General features: G+C 60.3%; 2 protein-coding genes across 2 annotated transcripts; one reads left to right on the top strand and one right to left on the bottom strand.

Moving 5' to 3' along the window:
• Positions 1-160: 160 nt before the first annotated feature.
• On the top strand, positions 161-4,005 carry CCDC103 (coiled-coil domain containing 103). The gene is made up of 3 exons (XM_048313712.1): positions 161-664; positions 1,798-1,930; positions 3,419-4,005. The coding sequence occupies exons 1-3, from the start codon at positions 528-530 to the stop codon at positions 3,884-3,886; spliced, it is 738 nt and encodes a 245-aa protein (XP_048169669.1). The 5' UTR covers positions 161-527; the 3' UTR covers positions 3,887-4,005.
• Positions 4,006-7,046: 3,041 nt separating this feature from the next.
• LOC125330471 (glial fibrillary acidic protein) lies at positions 7,047-12,600 on the bottom strand. The gene is made up of 9 exons (XM_048313588.1): positions 12,113-12,600; positions 11,571-11,631; positions 11,035-11,130; positions 10,806-10,967; positions 10,386-10,511; positions 9,970-10,190; positions 9,736-9,779; positions 8,991-9,076; positions 7,047-8,684 (listed from the first exon to the last, which is right to left on the bottom strand). The coding sequence occupies exons 1-9, from the start codon at positions 12,577-12,579 to the stop codon at positions 8,643-8,645; spliced, it is 1,305 nt and encodes a 434-aa protein (XP_048169545.1). The 5' UTR covers positions 12,580-12,600; the 3' UTR covers positions 7,047-8,642.
• Between the last annotated feature and the right edge of the window lie 2,467 nt (positions 12,601-15,067).

Below are 15,067 nucleotides of genomic sequence, written 5' to 3' on the forward strand. Positions count from 1 at the left end.
CTCCGGCAGTGCCGTGCCCACTGGAGAAGAACCGGGTGGGTCCGGGCCGGGTCGGGGCCGGTTCCGGATCGTCCCGGAGGCCGCGGGCCGGGCGGGTCAGCGCGGGGCTGCAGGGCCGGGCAGGCGGGGCCGTCAGGCGCGGCGGGGGCAGCCCGGGGCCTTCGCGCGGCCCCGGCGCTCCGGCAGCGGGAGCGCGGCCGTGGCAGGGTCGGGACTGTCGCGATAGAGAGAGCGGCCCTGCGGGCGGAGCTGCTCGTCACCCAGCGGGGCTGTCGCGACAGAGCTAGGGGCTCCGGGGCCAGCGGTGTGTCAGGGCCTGGGGGCGCTTCGCGATAGGGGAGAGGTTCCCAGTTGCCGTCCACGTGCGTGGCCTTTAGGCTGTCACAGTGGGAGTCTGCAAGGCAGGACTGTCACGATAAGATCGGGGTTGTTGGGCCGGTCCTGGCAGCGCTGTTGTGACAGAAGTGGGGTCCTCGAAGCCATCGCCGGCAGGGCTGTCCCGACAGGAGGGGTCCCGCGCCCCGGGCATGGATCCGGCCGCAGCGCTCGCGGCGCTGGAGCGGGAGCTGCGGGCGGCGCTGGCGGAGGACGAGCGGCGGCAGCGGGAGGGCGAGGCCAAGCTGCGGGCGGTGCGCCAGGGCGTCCCCGACTACGGCCAGTTCAGGTCCGGGGCTCGGGGACTGGCCCGAGGGGGCTGGCGGGGCCGTCCGGGCTCGGGAGGAGCCGGGAACTCGTTTGGGGCTCCGGAACCCCTCAGGGTCTGAGCTCGGAGCTGCCCCGGGATGGGCTGGAGCTGATGGCCCGAGCACTGATCATGGGGGACTCGAGGGGCAGCAGCTTCGGGATCCCTGGAACGGCCTCGGGATGCCCGGGACAGCCCCGGCTCCGAGGACAGAGCCCGCAGGCGCGGACGCTCGGCCGTGGTTCAGATTTGTCCCAAAACTCCTCAGGTGGCCCCGTGGGGGCTGAGATCTGTCCCTGCTCTGTGGCCGGTCCCTGCGGTGGCCCGGCTGTGGCCAGCAGTGGAATGGCACTGTCCCCTCCCCAGAACACTGTCCCTTCTCCAGGACACTGTCACCTCTTCCCATTCCCACCCCCAGCCCCCGCCTCTCCCCACACCGCCCCCGGCCATGCTGGGAGTGCAGAAGCGGAGGGTGACGTGTCCCTGTGCCCTTCCCAGCCCGTTCCTGCTCCCAGTGCTGTCACTGCTCTGTCCAGGGGGTTGTGAGCAGGTTGGGATGGCAGGGCTGCTCCACGGGGGCAATGCCAGGAGCTCCCAGTGCCCTCCAAACTCCTGGATTCCCTATGGATCCATCTGGGGACTCCCAGTGTTCACCAGAGCCCAGGGTCCATCTGCAGATCTGTCTGGGACGCCGAATGCCCACCCAAGCCCTGGATCCCCTATAGATCCATCTGGGGACTTCCTGTCCATTGACATCCAGGATCCATAGGCAGATCCAGGACTTTGACCACACTTGGGAGACATTCTGGGACCAGATCAAATTCCATTCACGGATTCACATCTGTCTCACTCAGCCATGCCACCTGATCCCTGAGAAGCAGGAAAACACTTTCAAGTGGCTTCTCCCCCAGACATCTTGCCAGTCCCTGTGATGGGATCCCTGAGGGATTTTAGGCTGGTTTATCCTTGTGTTGGTAAGGGCCTGCTCCTGCAGCCTGTCCAGCCCCTCAGGATGATCCATACAGCCCAAAGTCAGAAATTGCCTCAGAGAAGCAGCTTGAAGCCCCAAAGTGTTCCCTCTTGCCACGTGTCCCTCCTGTCCCTGTTCCCTGTAGGGAGATTGTGCTGGCCTCACACCTGAAGCCTCTGGAGAAGAAGGACAGGCTGGGACAGAGGAGGAATGTGCTGTGGAATCCCTGTGCAGCCCCGGCCGAGGCAGTGCCCGCCTGCGCTGTGGAGATCCCACAGGTGAGGAGGGAGAGGCTGCCAGGGCCTCGTCCACATCTGGAAATGACTTGGGAATCAGCTGGGTGTTAATTGGAATGCAAGGGTTACCCAGGACTCACTCTGGGGGTGAGCCAGCCCTCCCGGGCCCCTGGAATATCAGCGTTTGGATCAGCACAGGGTCAGGCTGGGCCCCTTCAGGAAGAGTCTGCTCCATCCCTGTGGGAATGGAGGCCTGGCTGCACACCCTGGACCCAGAGCTCCCAGTGCCTCCCATGGTGGCCAGGAACAGCCTGGGGGAGCCGTCCCTCCTGGCTGGGAGCAGCTCCCAGCAGCTGCAGCCTGGGACCCAGGGCCAGGGCTGTGCACCAGGATCTTCTCTGAACAGCCTCTGGCTGCAGAGATTCCCTGAGCACAGCTGGTGCTTTGCCCATGGTTTAGTGATCATGGAAAAGGGCTGGGCTGGGTTAATCCTGCTGCCTGACGAGCTCACTGAGTCCCTCAGTGGTGGGAAACAAGGACAGGACGTTTTCTGTCCGGGTCATTTGTGATTGGAGTCACCTCAGTCCTGCCCTGCCGTGGGCTCTGTCCATGCTGGAGTGTCCTGGTCACCGGATGTTTCCCGTGGATGTTTCCCATGATAATGCAGTTTCATGGATTGCCTTATAAACAATCCCATGGATTGTTTATGATGTTGGATTTCATTGACCTGTGTTTATTACAGGATCTTTTGCAAGTCTCCTGGGTAGCGTTGTGTTTCCTTGGACTGAGCAATGATCTGCCCAGGCAAATCCTGCTCCCAGTCCCATCAGCACCAGGCTCAGATCTCCAGAGCTTTTCCTGCTGTGCTCAGCCCCAGCTGATGTCCCTTTGCCTTGTTCCCTGGCTGTAGAAAAGCTGCACATTTGCCTCCTCCTTCAGCTTGTGCATCAGTGACCCAGCAGGGATGGGCTCAGCAGTTAATTAGAGCTGGTATAAAATGGGATTTCCTTTATCTGGGAATGCCACTTGGAGCTCAGCTCTCAGCCTCTACTCCGCCACAGCCCCACCAACCGGGTGGTACCAGACAGGTACAGGGCATCTGCACATTTTCTGGGGTTTGCATCGCCCACCTTTCCTCTGCCACTGCCTGGGTTTGTCTCTCAGTGCTCAGAGTGTTCCCTGCCCTGCCCCGATCTCCACGAGATCCCTTCCCAGGCAGTACTGGTGGATCCAGGCTGGGCAGAGGGTCTGACTCTGGCTGGGGCTGGGGCACTCCACGGCCATCTGTGTTCACAGTGGGTGTCACATCTCATCCACACTTCCCTTTTCCCCCTGGAGTTCCCTGGTTTATCGGGGCTCAAGGCACCTGGTATTTCCTTGTCTTCCTGTTTTCCCCCTCAGCAGCTCCTTGTGCTGCCCAAGCCCCTGGTAAAAACATCTCAACTGTCCATGGGCTGATCAGGGGGAGGGGATCAAAGTCTTCAAGAGGGAAAAAACCAAAAGGAGCTGAGTGACTCCTTTCTCCTTCAGGAGCTGGATCAGCTGCCCGCAACCGCCGCGGAATTTCACAGAGATTGGCGCAGATGCTTGAAAAGTGGGACAGAGAAATACCAGTTTTTGCTGGAGCTCGGAGGGGAGGCCTTGGGCAGGATCTTCCAGGCTGATGTGGGCTTTGGCCTCCTGGGGGAATTCCTCACAGTGCTGGCAGAGAACATCTGTCCTGGAGACAGAGCTGCCATCCTTCAGATCCTACAGAGCCTGGTGGGCACCAAGCGCTTCGGGCTGAACGTGGCTCTCCTGAGCCAGCCAGAGAAGGAGAGCAGCCAGGATTTGTTCAGGAAGCTGCAGAGCAGGGATTGTCAGGCTGCTGGCCAGCCAGGCAGCCCGGCCAGCTATGAGGCAGGGGGAGAAGCCCATCCCGTGGAGACCCTCTTGGAAAAGGAAACCGAGGAGGAGAGGACAGTGGTGGAGCTGATGAAGTGTTACCAGGTCAGTTGAGGGAGCAGGAGCACCAGGATTGAGCAGAAACAGGGTAAAAGAGGCTCAGAAGAAACTCAAAGCTTGCCTTTGGCATCACCCAGAGCACAAGTTCTGCACAAATAAAATTTAGCTCCCAAGCTGTGGTGCTGTGATCTCTGAGCAGGGTGTCCTCACGGATGGGTACGGGAGAGTCTCTAGGATAAGGAGAAAACAGAGGGAAAGAAAACACTGGGTGGCAGTTTTGAAGGAGAACCCAAACCCAGATAGTCCCTTCCCTCTTCCACCCCTGTCCATGGTCACTGAGGGGATTTAGGAGATGTAATCGATGACAGTGACAACTGTCAGGTCCATTTTTTTCCCAAACCCCCTGCAGCAAACAGCAGAGTCACCCCAGCAGACTGGAACCACCTACTCCCACCTGCCCTGGAGAAACCACCAGGCACCTGATGGCAGCATCCAGGTTCAGCTCCAAGGCCTGGCATGGGAATACTGGGCTTTGGGGCACCACTTGAGGGGACATGTGTGTCCCTGCACTCTGCTGTGCTGCCATTCCTCCTGCCTTTGCACACTGAGGGCAGCTGAGGGCTGGAGAGTTCAACAAAAGAAGATCCTGGAGTTACTCAAGGTCGGGATGGAGGATTTTGATGCCAGAACAGCCCTGGCACAACAGTCACAGCTCTGGTGGCAACAGGCACATTGCTTGAGTGGTCCAAAGCTCAGTGTGAGGATGTCAGGGCTGGGAGCAGCCTGCTGCATCCCCACCTCTTGGGAAAGGCAAAATCCCTGGGGCTTGGTGGGAAAACTTGGGAGAAATGCATTAGAGCAGAGATTGAATGGTGACAGGATGGGGCCGTGAGGGCCACCGGGACCCTTTCCAGGTCAGCCAGGTCATGGTGTGACCTGAGCTGCCAAGAGCTGAGCTGAGGGGCCAGGCAGGGTCTGTGATGAGCTTCATCATCATCATCATCTTCATCCTCACCCATGTGGGCATCCAGGAAGGGAGCAAACATGGGTATCATCATCATCATCACCTTCATCATCATCATCCTTGCCCATGTGGGCACTTAGTCAGGGTCTGTGGAGAGCAAACATGAGCTTCGTCATCATTGTCTTCATCCTCACCTGCATGGGCATCCAGGCAGGGTCCACAGGGAGCAAACATGAGCATCATCGTCATCATCATCATCATCATCCTTGCCCACGCCAGCCGCTGCTGGCAGGTGCCCAGGAACCCGTCCAGGCTGGAGCACACTCCCCACGGGGCACTCAGACACCCCGGTGTAGGTGCTTTGGGGGGTTCGGCAATCACGATGGGCGTCAGACTGTAGGAGCTTTGGTGTGGGTCGGACGGTCGGGACGGACGGGGACGAGAGATCTCTGAAGTCAGATCTTGGAACATGCGGTTTATTGCAAAGGGCGTGGGTATAGGGGCACTGCTTAGAGCTGCAGCTGGCAGCTCTGAGCAGGCCCAAGAGAGCAAGAGAGTAAGCGAGTAAGAGAGAGAGAGAGAGAGAGAGCGAGAGAGGAATGAGAGTGAAGAAGAAGTAGTAAGAGTGTGTAAGAGTGGAATGGTGAAGTCTTGGTTACAATACAATAAATCATTTTCTGTACTGAATATTCTAATTGCCACTAACCAATCTAATACAAGATACAAATCCTATAGCATTTACATACAGCCTATAAGAGTTCTTATATTACCATAGAGTGTTACATCTTAACTTCTAAAAACTACTCTTTGGACCCCTTCTGCTGAGCTAGTAGGGTCTGCTCTGACCCTTGGACCTGCCTGCAAGCAGAGGGTATTGTTCCATCAAGAGGGGATTACCTTCAGTCGGCCATACCATTGTTTTCCAGTTGTTCAGTAACTAAGATTTGGTATTTCAAAAGTGGCTTTCATTTCGATGTCGCCTGGCTTTCCTGTTTCATCTTCCCCAACACCCCGGACCATCCTCCCGTTGGAAATTCCCGATGTTCTGGCCACCAGCAGTCAAACACTGCCAAGTCCCCGCTCTGCCTCCCCTTGGGGCCGGAGTGGGACAGCAAGGACTGGTGTGGGAAACTCGCTGTGCTGGCACAGCTCAGTAGGGACAGGCAGGGTTTGACACAGCCAGGGTTTGCTCCAGGTGGGATTTCACAGCACCAGGATTTGTTCCTGGCTCTGCCGCTGGTTGGCAGTGGGGGTTAAAGCTCAATAAAGTCCTTTTCAAAAGAAAACTTGGAACTGATGCAAGATGTTCTGGCCAAACTCTGTAGAGTTCTTCATCCGCACCAGTGATTTATTAGCTGTTTTTCTAAGAGGCTGCTAAAAACATCCACCAAACTATTTTGATCCAATTAATACTTGCTTTTCTCACCCTTTTTTGCCTTGTTTTCCTTGTTGAGAACTGTGTGTCCCAAACCCTTCAGTGTTCCTTTTGAGCGCCTCAGCTGGAGCAAACCTTTAAATTTTTGTTTAAGTATTTTTCTTTACTTTTGAAGGAAAAAATATTTTTCAAATTAATCTGGTGATTTTCTTCAGAAATGGCTGCTTTCAGGGTGTTTTTAACTCACCCAACTCAGCGCAGATTTGGGAGTTGATGTCTGTGCCTGACAAAGTTGTCTCGAACATCCCCCAAAGGTGGTGACATCTCTGCAGGGTTTCGATGACACCTCATCCTCAGCACGGAGCAGGATCTGCCCTCCAGGCTCATCTCCTTTTTCTGAGAATGTGGCTTGAGGATTTCAACAAAAATCCCTCTGTCCAGGAGGGCACGGAGGGTCCCAGCGATGCTCTGGCACTTGAACCGTGTCAATGATGTGCAGGACCCCAAATCCACCCTCAGCCCCAACAGCTGCATCCAATCCCAGGAGCTGCAGCCTGGGATTGTGTGGGGAAGGAGCTGGGTTTGAGGGTGAAGAACCCCGAGCAGCTCCCTGGTTCCCATCCCGGGAAGGGGCTCTCTCCCACCCCACTGCCGGCTGTGGGAGGTTATCCCTGCACCTCTCCTCACCCTTCAGTCCCTCGTGGGTGTTGGCCCCTGGAGTGTATCCATGCCCCAGGGCTCAGCCCTGAGCACATCCCCCTGTCCCCCTGCAACATTAGGATTGGTTTGGGCTCCCAGAGGTCCCCACTGCCCAAAATCCCCAAATCCCATGGTGCTGGCTGTGGAGAGGTGGATGCAGGCACGACCATGGAAGCTCAGTGTGTTCATTAGCTTTATTCTCATCCCGAGCTGCGGCGGCGTTAGTGCATTAATTCAGTAGCAAGGGAGGCTGCTCCTGGTGTCCCAGCCCAGCACCATCCCCCTCCATTCCCACCCTGGGCACCACCCAGGGCTCCCATAACACCTCCTGCCCTGGGAATGGCAGCTGTGGGACTGGGTGCTGTTTCTGGAGTCAGAGCAAAGCTGCTCAGCGCCTGACCCAGGGGGTGAGGGGACAGAGGGGACGAGGGGATGGCACCCAAGGGCAGCTGTGTGCTCATCCCAAAGGCTGGCAGGGCACGGGAAGTGCTGCTGGGTCATTGTTCCTATGTCAGGTGGCATCAGGCGGGTCCTGCTCGTGGTCAGTGGCTGAGGCGAAGGTGGGGACGGAGCTGCGGGCAAGCACCGGGCTGGGCAACGGCCCTAGGGGCGTGTGCTGGTCTGGGGGAGGACGAGTGGGGGACAGGGCCACATGCAGCCCAGGGACAAGGGATTTCTTCCAATCCCATCCTGAATGCCCATGGAGGGGGTGGGCTCAGGCTCTGTACAGGGCAGGGACTTGGCTGGGGCAGCCCCAGTCCCCAGAGCCCCTGGCTCCCAGTGTGACCCCCAAGTGACGAGACTCCCCTGTCACTCCTGGGTTGCAGGTGGCACCTCGTGCTGTGGGACCCTCACAGGGGCCCCAACACCTTCCTCCTCCTCCTCTGCACCCCTCTCCTGTCCATTTTCACCTGCGTGGGACTCCCCAGCCACAGGGCCGTGGGTCACCCTCACCACGAGCCACTCAGGTCTGGTTTTTCCCCACCAGTGTTGGGGACACCTTGGTGACAATCACCCAGTGGGATCAGGACAGCCCCGTGGCTCTGTGCCAGGAGAAGTCCTTGAGGCCACTGTGTAGCCCCCACAACCCACCCCAAACACCCCAGCACCCTCAGGAACCCCTCCTGATCCTCATTTTGTCACCCCTTGACACCATCCCAAGAGCATCCTGCTTCTCCACCCCCCTCCTCTTCCTCCACCCCTGCCTCTCCATGCTCCTCTTCTTCCTGCCCCTGCCTCCCAGCTGAGCTCACCCAGTGCTTGGTGACAGGGAAATGTCCCTCTCCAGCCGGTACCTCGCACCCTGCATCCCCCCCACCCAAGAGTGCCCAGGGACTGGGTGCACTGGGGAGATCCGGGGAGGTCTCCCAGACCAGAGAGTGGATGCAGGGAGATGCTCTTGGCACCATCGTGTTGTCTGACGGTGCACTGAGATCGAAACAGGACAGACTCCCTCCCTGGAGACCCAGGATGCGGCAGGAACGGCTCACCCCGTGCCGTGGGAATGCGGCAGCATCCCGGCGGGGAGCTCGGCTCCGCCCGGACCCGCTGGACTCCCCCGGGTGCTGCCCGCTCCGACGGGTGCTCTGCTGGCTGCCAGCCCCTACCGGGGTGCCACGGGGCTCTGGGCACGGGGGCAGGTGGGAGAGGCGAGGGGTGCACGGCAGGGAGGTGCCCCCGCCGAAGCGGCACCGGTCCCTCCCTGCCCCGTGCCCGGCCCGGGGCTCCTGCGCGGCAGCGGGCGGGACCTGCGCGGCTGCGGCTCCCCCGCCCTACGGCACCTCCTTGTGCTCCTGCTTGGACTCCTTCAGCACCTGGGGGTGGAGGCAGAGGGACTGTCAGCCCGGGATCGGGCTCTGCCACCGGCTGAGCCTGCCTGGGCTCTGAACGAGCGTGGGGACAAGGACAGGGATAAGGACAGGACGAGTTTCGCTATGAGCTGCCAACCTCAGCTCTACCATGACCCAGAGCCGGATCATGCCGTGCTCTCAGGGATCATTGGCTCCCTGCCTGGGCTGCTCGTGGGGCTCGGGGGTGGTGGCCCCATGTGCAAGTCCCTTGGGGACACCCTGTGGGGAGGTGGGGATGGAGCGTGGGTGACACAAATGAGGATTTCCCACCTCTCCATCTCGGGTTTCCACAGTTTTGACCACGATGCTCCTCTTCACATGGGCTTCTGACACGGATTTGGTGTCCAGGCTGGTCTCTGGGGGACATGGGCAGGACAAGGCAGTGACGCCCTGCCCAGGGTATGGCCCTTCCAGCCACACTCAAGAGGAGAAGCCCAAAGGAAATGGATTGGGCTGGAAACCCCTGACCCATGAGAGACAGAAGCCCTGGGGACACAACCAGCCTCAGGGACAGGATTGGCCTCAGGGACATGGTTGGCCTTGGAGATGTGGCAGGCTGTGGGATCTGATGAGTCCTGGGGACACAGTTGAGCTGTGGGGACAATTGGGGACATTTCTGGCCTTGGAGATGTTGTTGACCATGGGGACAGGTGGCTTTGGGATGTGATTGAGCTTGGGGACAGGGTTGTCCTTGGGAACACAGTTGTCACTGAGGAACACAGTTGGCCTTGGGGATTTGGTTGTCATTGAGGACATGATGATGTGATCAGTCTTGGGGACAATATTGGCCTTGGGGACATGTTCAGCCTTGGGGACATGGCCATGGCACCCTCCTCCCCCCACCCTGGGAGAACCCAGGAGCCCCGGTTCCCTGAGATTCAGAGAAAAACCTCCTGATCCCTCTGAATGGGGCAGGGGTGGCCAAGGTGGCATCTCCTGCCACAGAGCCCCCAGAAACCACCCCTGTTTGTGCCACCATCCTGCTCCCCCTTCCCACGCGTGGGCACAGCCTCACCTCGGATCTGCAGGTTGGAGAAGCTCTGCACAGGGATGGTGATCCTGTGGGGCACCGGGAACATTGGGAAGAGCATGAGGTCCTGCTGCCCCCCAGCTCCACCTGCCTGAGGCTGTGGCAGCAGGGCTGGAGGATGGTCCCCAACCCAGCCGGACACCCCAGAGGGACCACGAGGACTTGGGCTTGGTTTGGGGCATGGCTGGGCTGGGGTGAGGGGCAGGATGGAGCCGTCACCTGCTCTCCTCGCCCTCCAGCAGCTTGCGGTATGTGGCAATCTCGATGTCGAGGGCCAGCTTGACGTTGAGCAGGTCCTGATAGTCCTGCAGGTGCTGGGCCATCTCCTCCTTGAGGCTGCGGATGTCCTCCTCCAGCCGCACCACCGTGTCCTGGTAGCCGGCCGTCTCCAGGGCGTAGCGCTCCTCCAGCTCCCGCAGCTGCCTCTCCAGGGACTCGTTCTGGGGGGCCACAGGGAGCCGTGACACCCTCCATGGCCACCTCCTCCCGGGAGCTGGGGGCTCTCCCCAGTGCCCATCCATCTCCCACCCTTGGGGACCCCTGGCATTGGGTGGTGGTCCCACCAGGGAACCCCCTGGGGGTGGCAGCTCCCTGAGGCCGTGTCCGCTCTCTTGCACCCCATGGCTGTCACCTACCGAGCCCCGCAGAGCCTCCAGGTCACAGGTGAGGGCCTGGAGCTGGCGCCGGTACTCGTTGGCCTCCTGCTTTGCCAGCCTCAAGGCTTCGGCGTGCCGGGCGGCCGCATCCGTCAGATCCGCGAACTGGGACAGGGGATGTGTGCCATGGGGTGGGACCACAGGGCAGGGCTGTGCTCCCGTGGCACACAGTGTGGGAACACAACCCTGCTCTGCTCTACAGCAAGGACATGGCCCCAGGAACACGTGGCAAGGAGAAACATGCTTGGCACAAGCGGGGACAGCAGAGCTCCCAAACCCCGCACACCACCGAGGAGAACCACCCAACCCCTGGGTGATCAACCCCAGCCCCGAGATGGTGACACCCTGGGAGGGGGCAGCCAGGCCACCCATCCGTGGGGCAAGCAGCTCCCACTGCACCTTGGACTTGTACCACTCCTCGGTCTCCTGGACGTTGCTGGCGGCCATGGCCTCGTACTGGCTGCGGATGTCGCGCAGGGCGGCCGTCAGGTCCGGCTTGCTCGTGTCCACCTCGACGTGCACCCGCTGCCGGGCCAGCTGCTCCTGCAGCTCCCGCAGCTCCTGTGGGGACAGGGGGGTCAGGGCAGCCCCCTGAACCCCGGGACCCCCGGCCCCAGAGCGGGGTTACCTCCTCGTGGACCTTGCGGAGGAAGGCGATCTCGTCCTGCAGGGTCCCCACGCGCCGCTCCAGGTCCAGGCGAGCCAAGGCAGCATTGTCCACGTCCTGTCCGTGGAGGGACAGGAGGGACTGTCCCAGCTGGCCACTGGGTCTGCTCTGTCCTGAGCTGCCCGGTCATGTCCATTCCCTCCCGCTCCCACCCAGCCCTACCTCTCCCTGCCCATCACAGCATATCCCAGTCCCTCACTGCCTCCTCCTGCCATTCCTGCCCATCCCTGCTCCATAGCTGTCCATCTATGCCCTCCCCATTCATCCCTGCTCCATTCCTGTCCTGTACCTGAGTACCCGTTACCATTGTAACACATACAGGTCCCTCAGTTCCTGCTCCTGCCCATCCCTGCTACATCCCTGTCCATCCCTTCCTGTCCCTGCTACCTCCCTGGCCATCCCTACCCCATCCCTGCCCATTCCCCAGGGAGGCCAAGCTGGGAGCTGAGCCCCCGGGGTGCAGGTTGGGGGATGCAGGATCTGGCCCCTGCCCTCACCTGCCTGTAGGCAGCCAGGTTGCTCTCGGCCTCCAGCCTCAGGGTCACCTCATCCTGCAGCCTGTGCCGGAGCAGAGGCACAGTTGCACATCTGGCATCATGGCTGGGCACAGCCCATGGGCAGAAGCCCCTGGGCTGACACAGCCCCACAGCACCGGCACCCCCCAAACCCAGGTCAGCTTGTGTGCCCACCCTGCACACCCCTCACCATCCCACACTGTTCTCAGGGGTCACCCATACTCTCATCACAATCCTGGTGCACGCCTGTCCCTGGTCCCCAGGGCTACCCTGCTCCTGTCTCAGTAGCCACTGTGACTCCTGGGTACACCCTGGTCTCTATCCTGGTCCCAAGGGTCACCCTGGTCCTTGTCACCACCATGGTTCCCATCACCAGAAAGATCCTGGTCGCCATCCTGGTGTCCATCCTGGTCTCTGTTGCCACTTTAGTTCTAGTGGCCACCTTGGTCCTGGTAGTCACCCTGACCCCATCCCAAGTGGGCCACCCTGGTCCCCAGGGTACCCCAAGCCGGACAGTGCCTTACTTCTGCTGGAGGCTGCCGAGGTCCTCGGCCAGGTTGTCTCTCTCCATCTCCAGCCGGGCCTTGGCGGTGGCCAACTGCTCCACGTGGCGCCGCAGGTCCCGCAGCTCCTCCTGGTAGATGTCGGCCGTGCGCGAGGGCTCCTGGTCCCGCGCCTGGTTCAGCTCCACCACCAGCACCTTGTTCTGCTGCTCCAGCAGCCGCACCTTCTCGATGTAGCTGGCGAAGCGGTCGTTGAGCTCCATCATCTCCACCTTCTCGTTGGTGCGCGTCTCCCTGAACTCCGAGTTGAGCGCCGAGGCCAGCGAGAAGTCCATCTTGCCCGAGCCCAGGCGGGGACCCAGGCGGGGACTCAGCTGGGTGCTGCGGGGTGCCCGGAGCCGGCCCGGGGGGCTGGCGGCGAGCACCCGGTACACGGGGATGGAGGGGCCGAAGCGGCGGCCGTAGGAGGACAGGCGCCGGCTCTCCATGCCGCAGGGATGGGCGCGATGTGCCCGGCCGGGGGTTTTTATGGAGCCCGGGAGCCCCCGTCCCGCCGGCTGCCCGGAGCTGGCCCCCGGCCAGGAGCCAGCGGGCCGGCACGGCGCCAGGCTGTGGCGCCCGGCGGGGTGGCTGTGCCCTGGCGCCCAGCCCGGGCACCGCGGCACAGCCCCTGCCCACCGCTGGCCCCCGCACCGGGCACTGCGGGGTTTGGGGAACGCGCCAGGCTGGGGACAGAGCGGTGGCCACGGGCACCCCGTGGGTGGGGGCTGCGTGCGAGGCTGGGTGCGATGCCGTGGGGCACTGGGGATGCTGGGTGAGAGATCTGCACACAGAATATTTGTGAGACCTGCATGTAGAGATCTACACACCTGTAGAGAGATCTGCACAGAGAGATCCACACACGTGTAGATCATAGAGACAGACGCACAGAGGGCTCTACAGGAGAGATGCCCACACCCCCACTCGAGCACACACACACCTGCAGGGATGCACACACGTCTCTGGCCATGCCCACACGCACCCAGCCCTCCCTGCCCTGTGCACACACACCCCACATGCAGGGCACACACACAGGTGCCTCCCTTGCACACGGGTGTACACACAGAGCGTGCATAGACACACAGACAGTGTGCACAGACACACAGACAGTGTGCACAGACACACAGAGCATGCACGGACACACAGAGCATGCACAGACACACAGACAGCGTGCATAGACACACAGACAGTGTGCACAGACACACACACAGTGTGTACAGACACACAGAGCATGCACGGACACACACAGCATGCACAGACACACAGACAGCGTGCATAGACACACAGACAGCGTGCACAGACACACAGACAGTGTGCACACACACACAGAGCATGCACGGACACACACAGCATGCACAGACACACAGACAGCGTGCATAGACACACAGACAGTGTGCACAGACACACAGACAGTGTGCACAGACACGCAGAGCATGCACGGACACACACAGCATGCACAGACACACAGACAGCGTGCATAGACACACAGACAGTGTGCACAGACACACACACAGTGTGTACAGACACGCAGAGCATGCACGGACACACACAGCATGCACAGACACATAGACAGCGTGCATAGACACACAGACAGTGTGCACAGACACACAGACAGAGCATGCACGGACACACACAGCATGCACAGACACACACAGTGTGTACAGACACACACACAGCATGCACAGACACACAGCGTGCACAGACAGTGTGTACGGACACACAGACAGCGTGCATGGACACACAGACAGTGTGCACACACACATAGAGCATGCACGGACACAGCATGCACAGACACACAGACAGCGTGCATAGACACACAGACAGTGTGCACAGACACACAGACAGTGTGCACAGACACACAGAGCATGCACGGACACACACAGCATGCACAGACACACAGACAGCGTGCATAGACACACAGACAGTGTGCACAGACACACACACAGTGTGTACAGACACGCAGAGCATGCACGGACACACACAGCATGCACAGACACATAGACAGCGTGCACAGACACACACAGTGTGCACAGACACACACACAGTGTGTACAGACACACACACAGAGCGTGCACGGACACACAGACAGCGTGCATAGACACACAGACAGAGCATGCACGGACACACAGATAGCATGTACGGACACACACAGTGTGCACAGACACACACACAGCGTGCACAGACACACACACAGTGTGTACAGACACACAGACTGTGCACAGACACACACACAGTGTGCACAGACACACACAGCATGCACAGACACACACAGTGTGTACAGACACACACACAGCATGCACAGACACACAGCGTGCACAGACAGTGTGTACGGACACACAGACAGCGTGCATGGACACACACACAGTGTGCACAGACACACACAGCGTGCACAGACAGACAGCGTGCACAGACACACACAGCGTGCACAGACACACAGACAGCGTGTACAGACACACAGACAGCGTATATCCCCCCGCATGAGCCCTGGCACAAACAGCTCAGCACCAGCCCCCAGAGCCCATCACCCCAGCCTGGCCATGAAGGCAGGCTACTAAGGCTGGCTGTTAATTAAGTGGCTGGAACCTCCTAAGCCCTTCCCATCCCAAGGGGTCTGTGGAAGCACTGGCTGGTGGCCCTGGACCCCCAGTCCCCATCCCAAATCCGCATAGGTGTTTGTCCTACACAGCTGAGTGTGCATGGCCGGGTCACTGGCCACACATCCACTGAGTTTGGGGGGCCTTTTGCCCCTGGTGGCACATGGCAGGGGGCGGTGGTGGCCAGGACTGGGTGCCAGGGGCTTTCCACAGCAGCTGAAAGGGGCTTTGTGCAGAGCCAGAGCCGTGGCACAGCCGGGAGAGACCTTTGTGCCAGGGCACGGCACTGCCGGGAAGCACCGGGGGTTGGATCCAGGGGCGGGCACGGGGCCACCGCCAGCCC

The sequence above is a fragment of the Corvus hawaiiensis genome, chromosome 1 (assembly GCF_020740725.1).
Source record: "Corvus hawaiiensis isolate bCorHaw1 chromosome 1, bCorHaw1.pri.cur, whole genome shotgun sequence".
Classification (NCBI taxonomy): domain Eukaryota; kingdom Metazoa; phylum Chordata; class Aves; order Passeriformes; family Corvidae; genus Corvus; species Corvus hawaiiensis.

Bases quoted from the DNA above. Each gene is read 5' to 3' on its own strand.
- CCDC103 (XM_048313712.1), top strand. From the start codon at position 528: ATGGATCCGGCCGCAGCGCTCGCGGCGCTGGAGCGGGAGCTGCGGGCG. The intron at 665-1,797 runs GTCCGGGGCTCG...TGTTCCCTGTAG, and splicing joins CCCGACTACGGCCAGTTCAG to GGAGATTGTGCTGGCCTCAC. The intron at 1,931-3,418 runs GTGAGGAGGGAG...TTTCTCCTTCAG, and splicing joins GCGCTGTGGAGATCCCACAG to GAGCTGGATCAGCTGCCCGC.
- LOC125330471 (XM_048313588.1), bottom strand. From the start codon at position 12,579: ATGGAGAGCCGGCGCCTGTCCTCCTACGGCCGCCGCTTCGGCCCCTCC. The intron at 11,131-11,570 runs GTGAGGGCAGGG...CTCCACGGACAG, and splicing joins ACCTGGCTGCCTACAGGCAG to GACGTGGACAATGCTGCCTT. The intron at 9,077-9,735 runs GTGAGGCTGTGC...CATGTCCCCCAG, and splicing joins CTCCAACCTGCAGATCCGAG to AGACCAGCCTGGACACCAAA.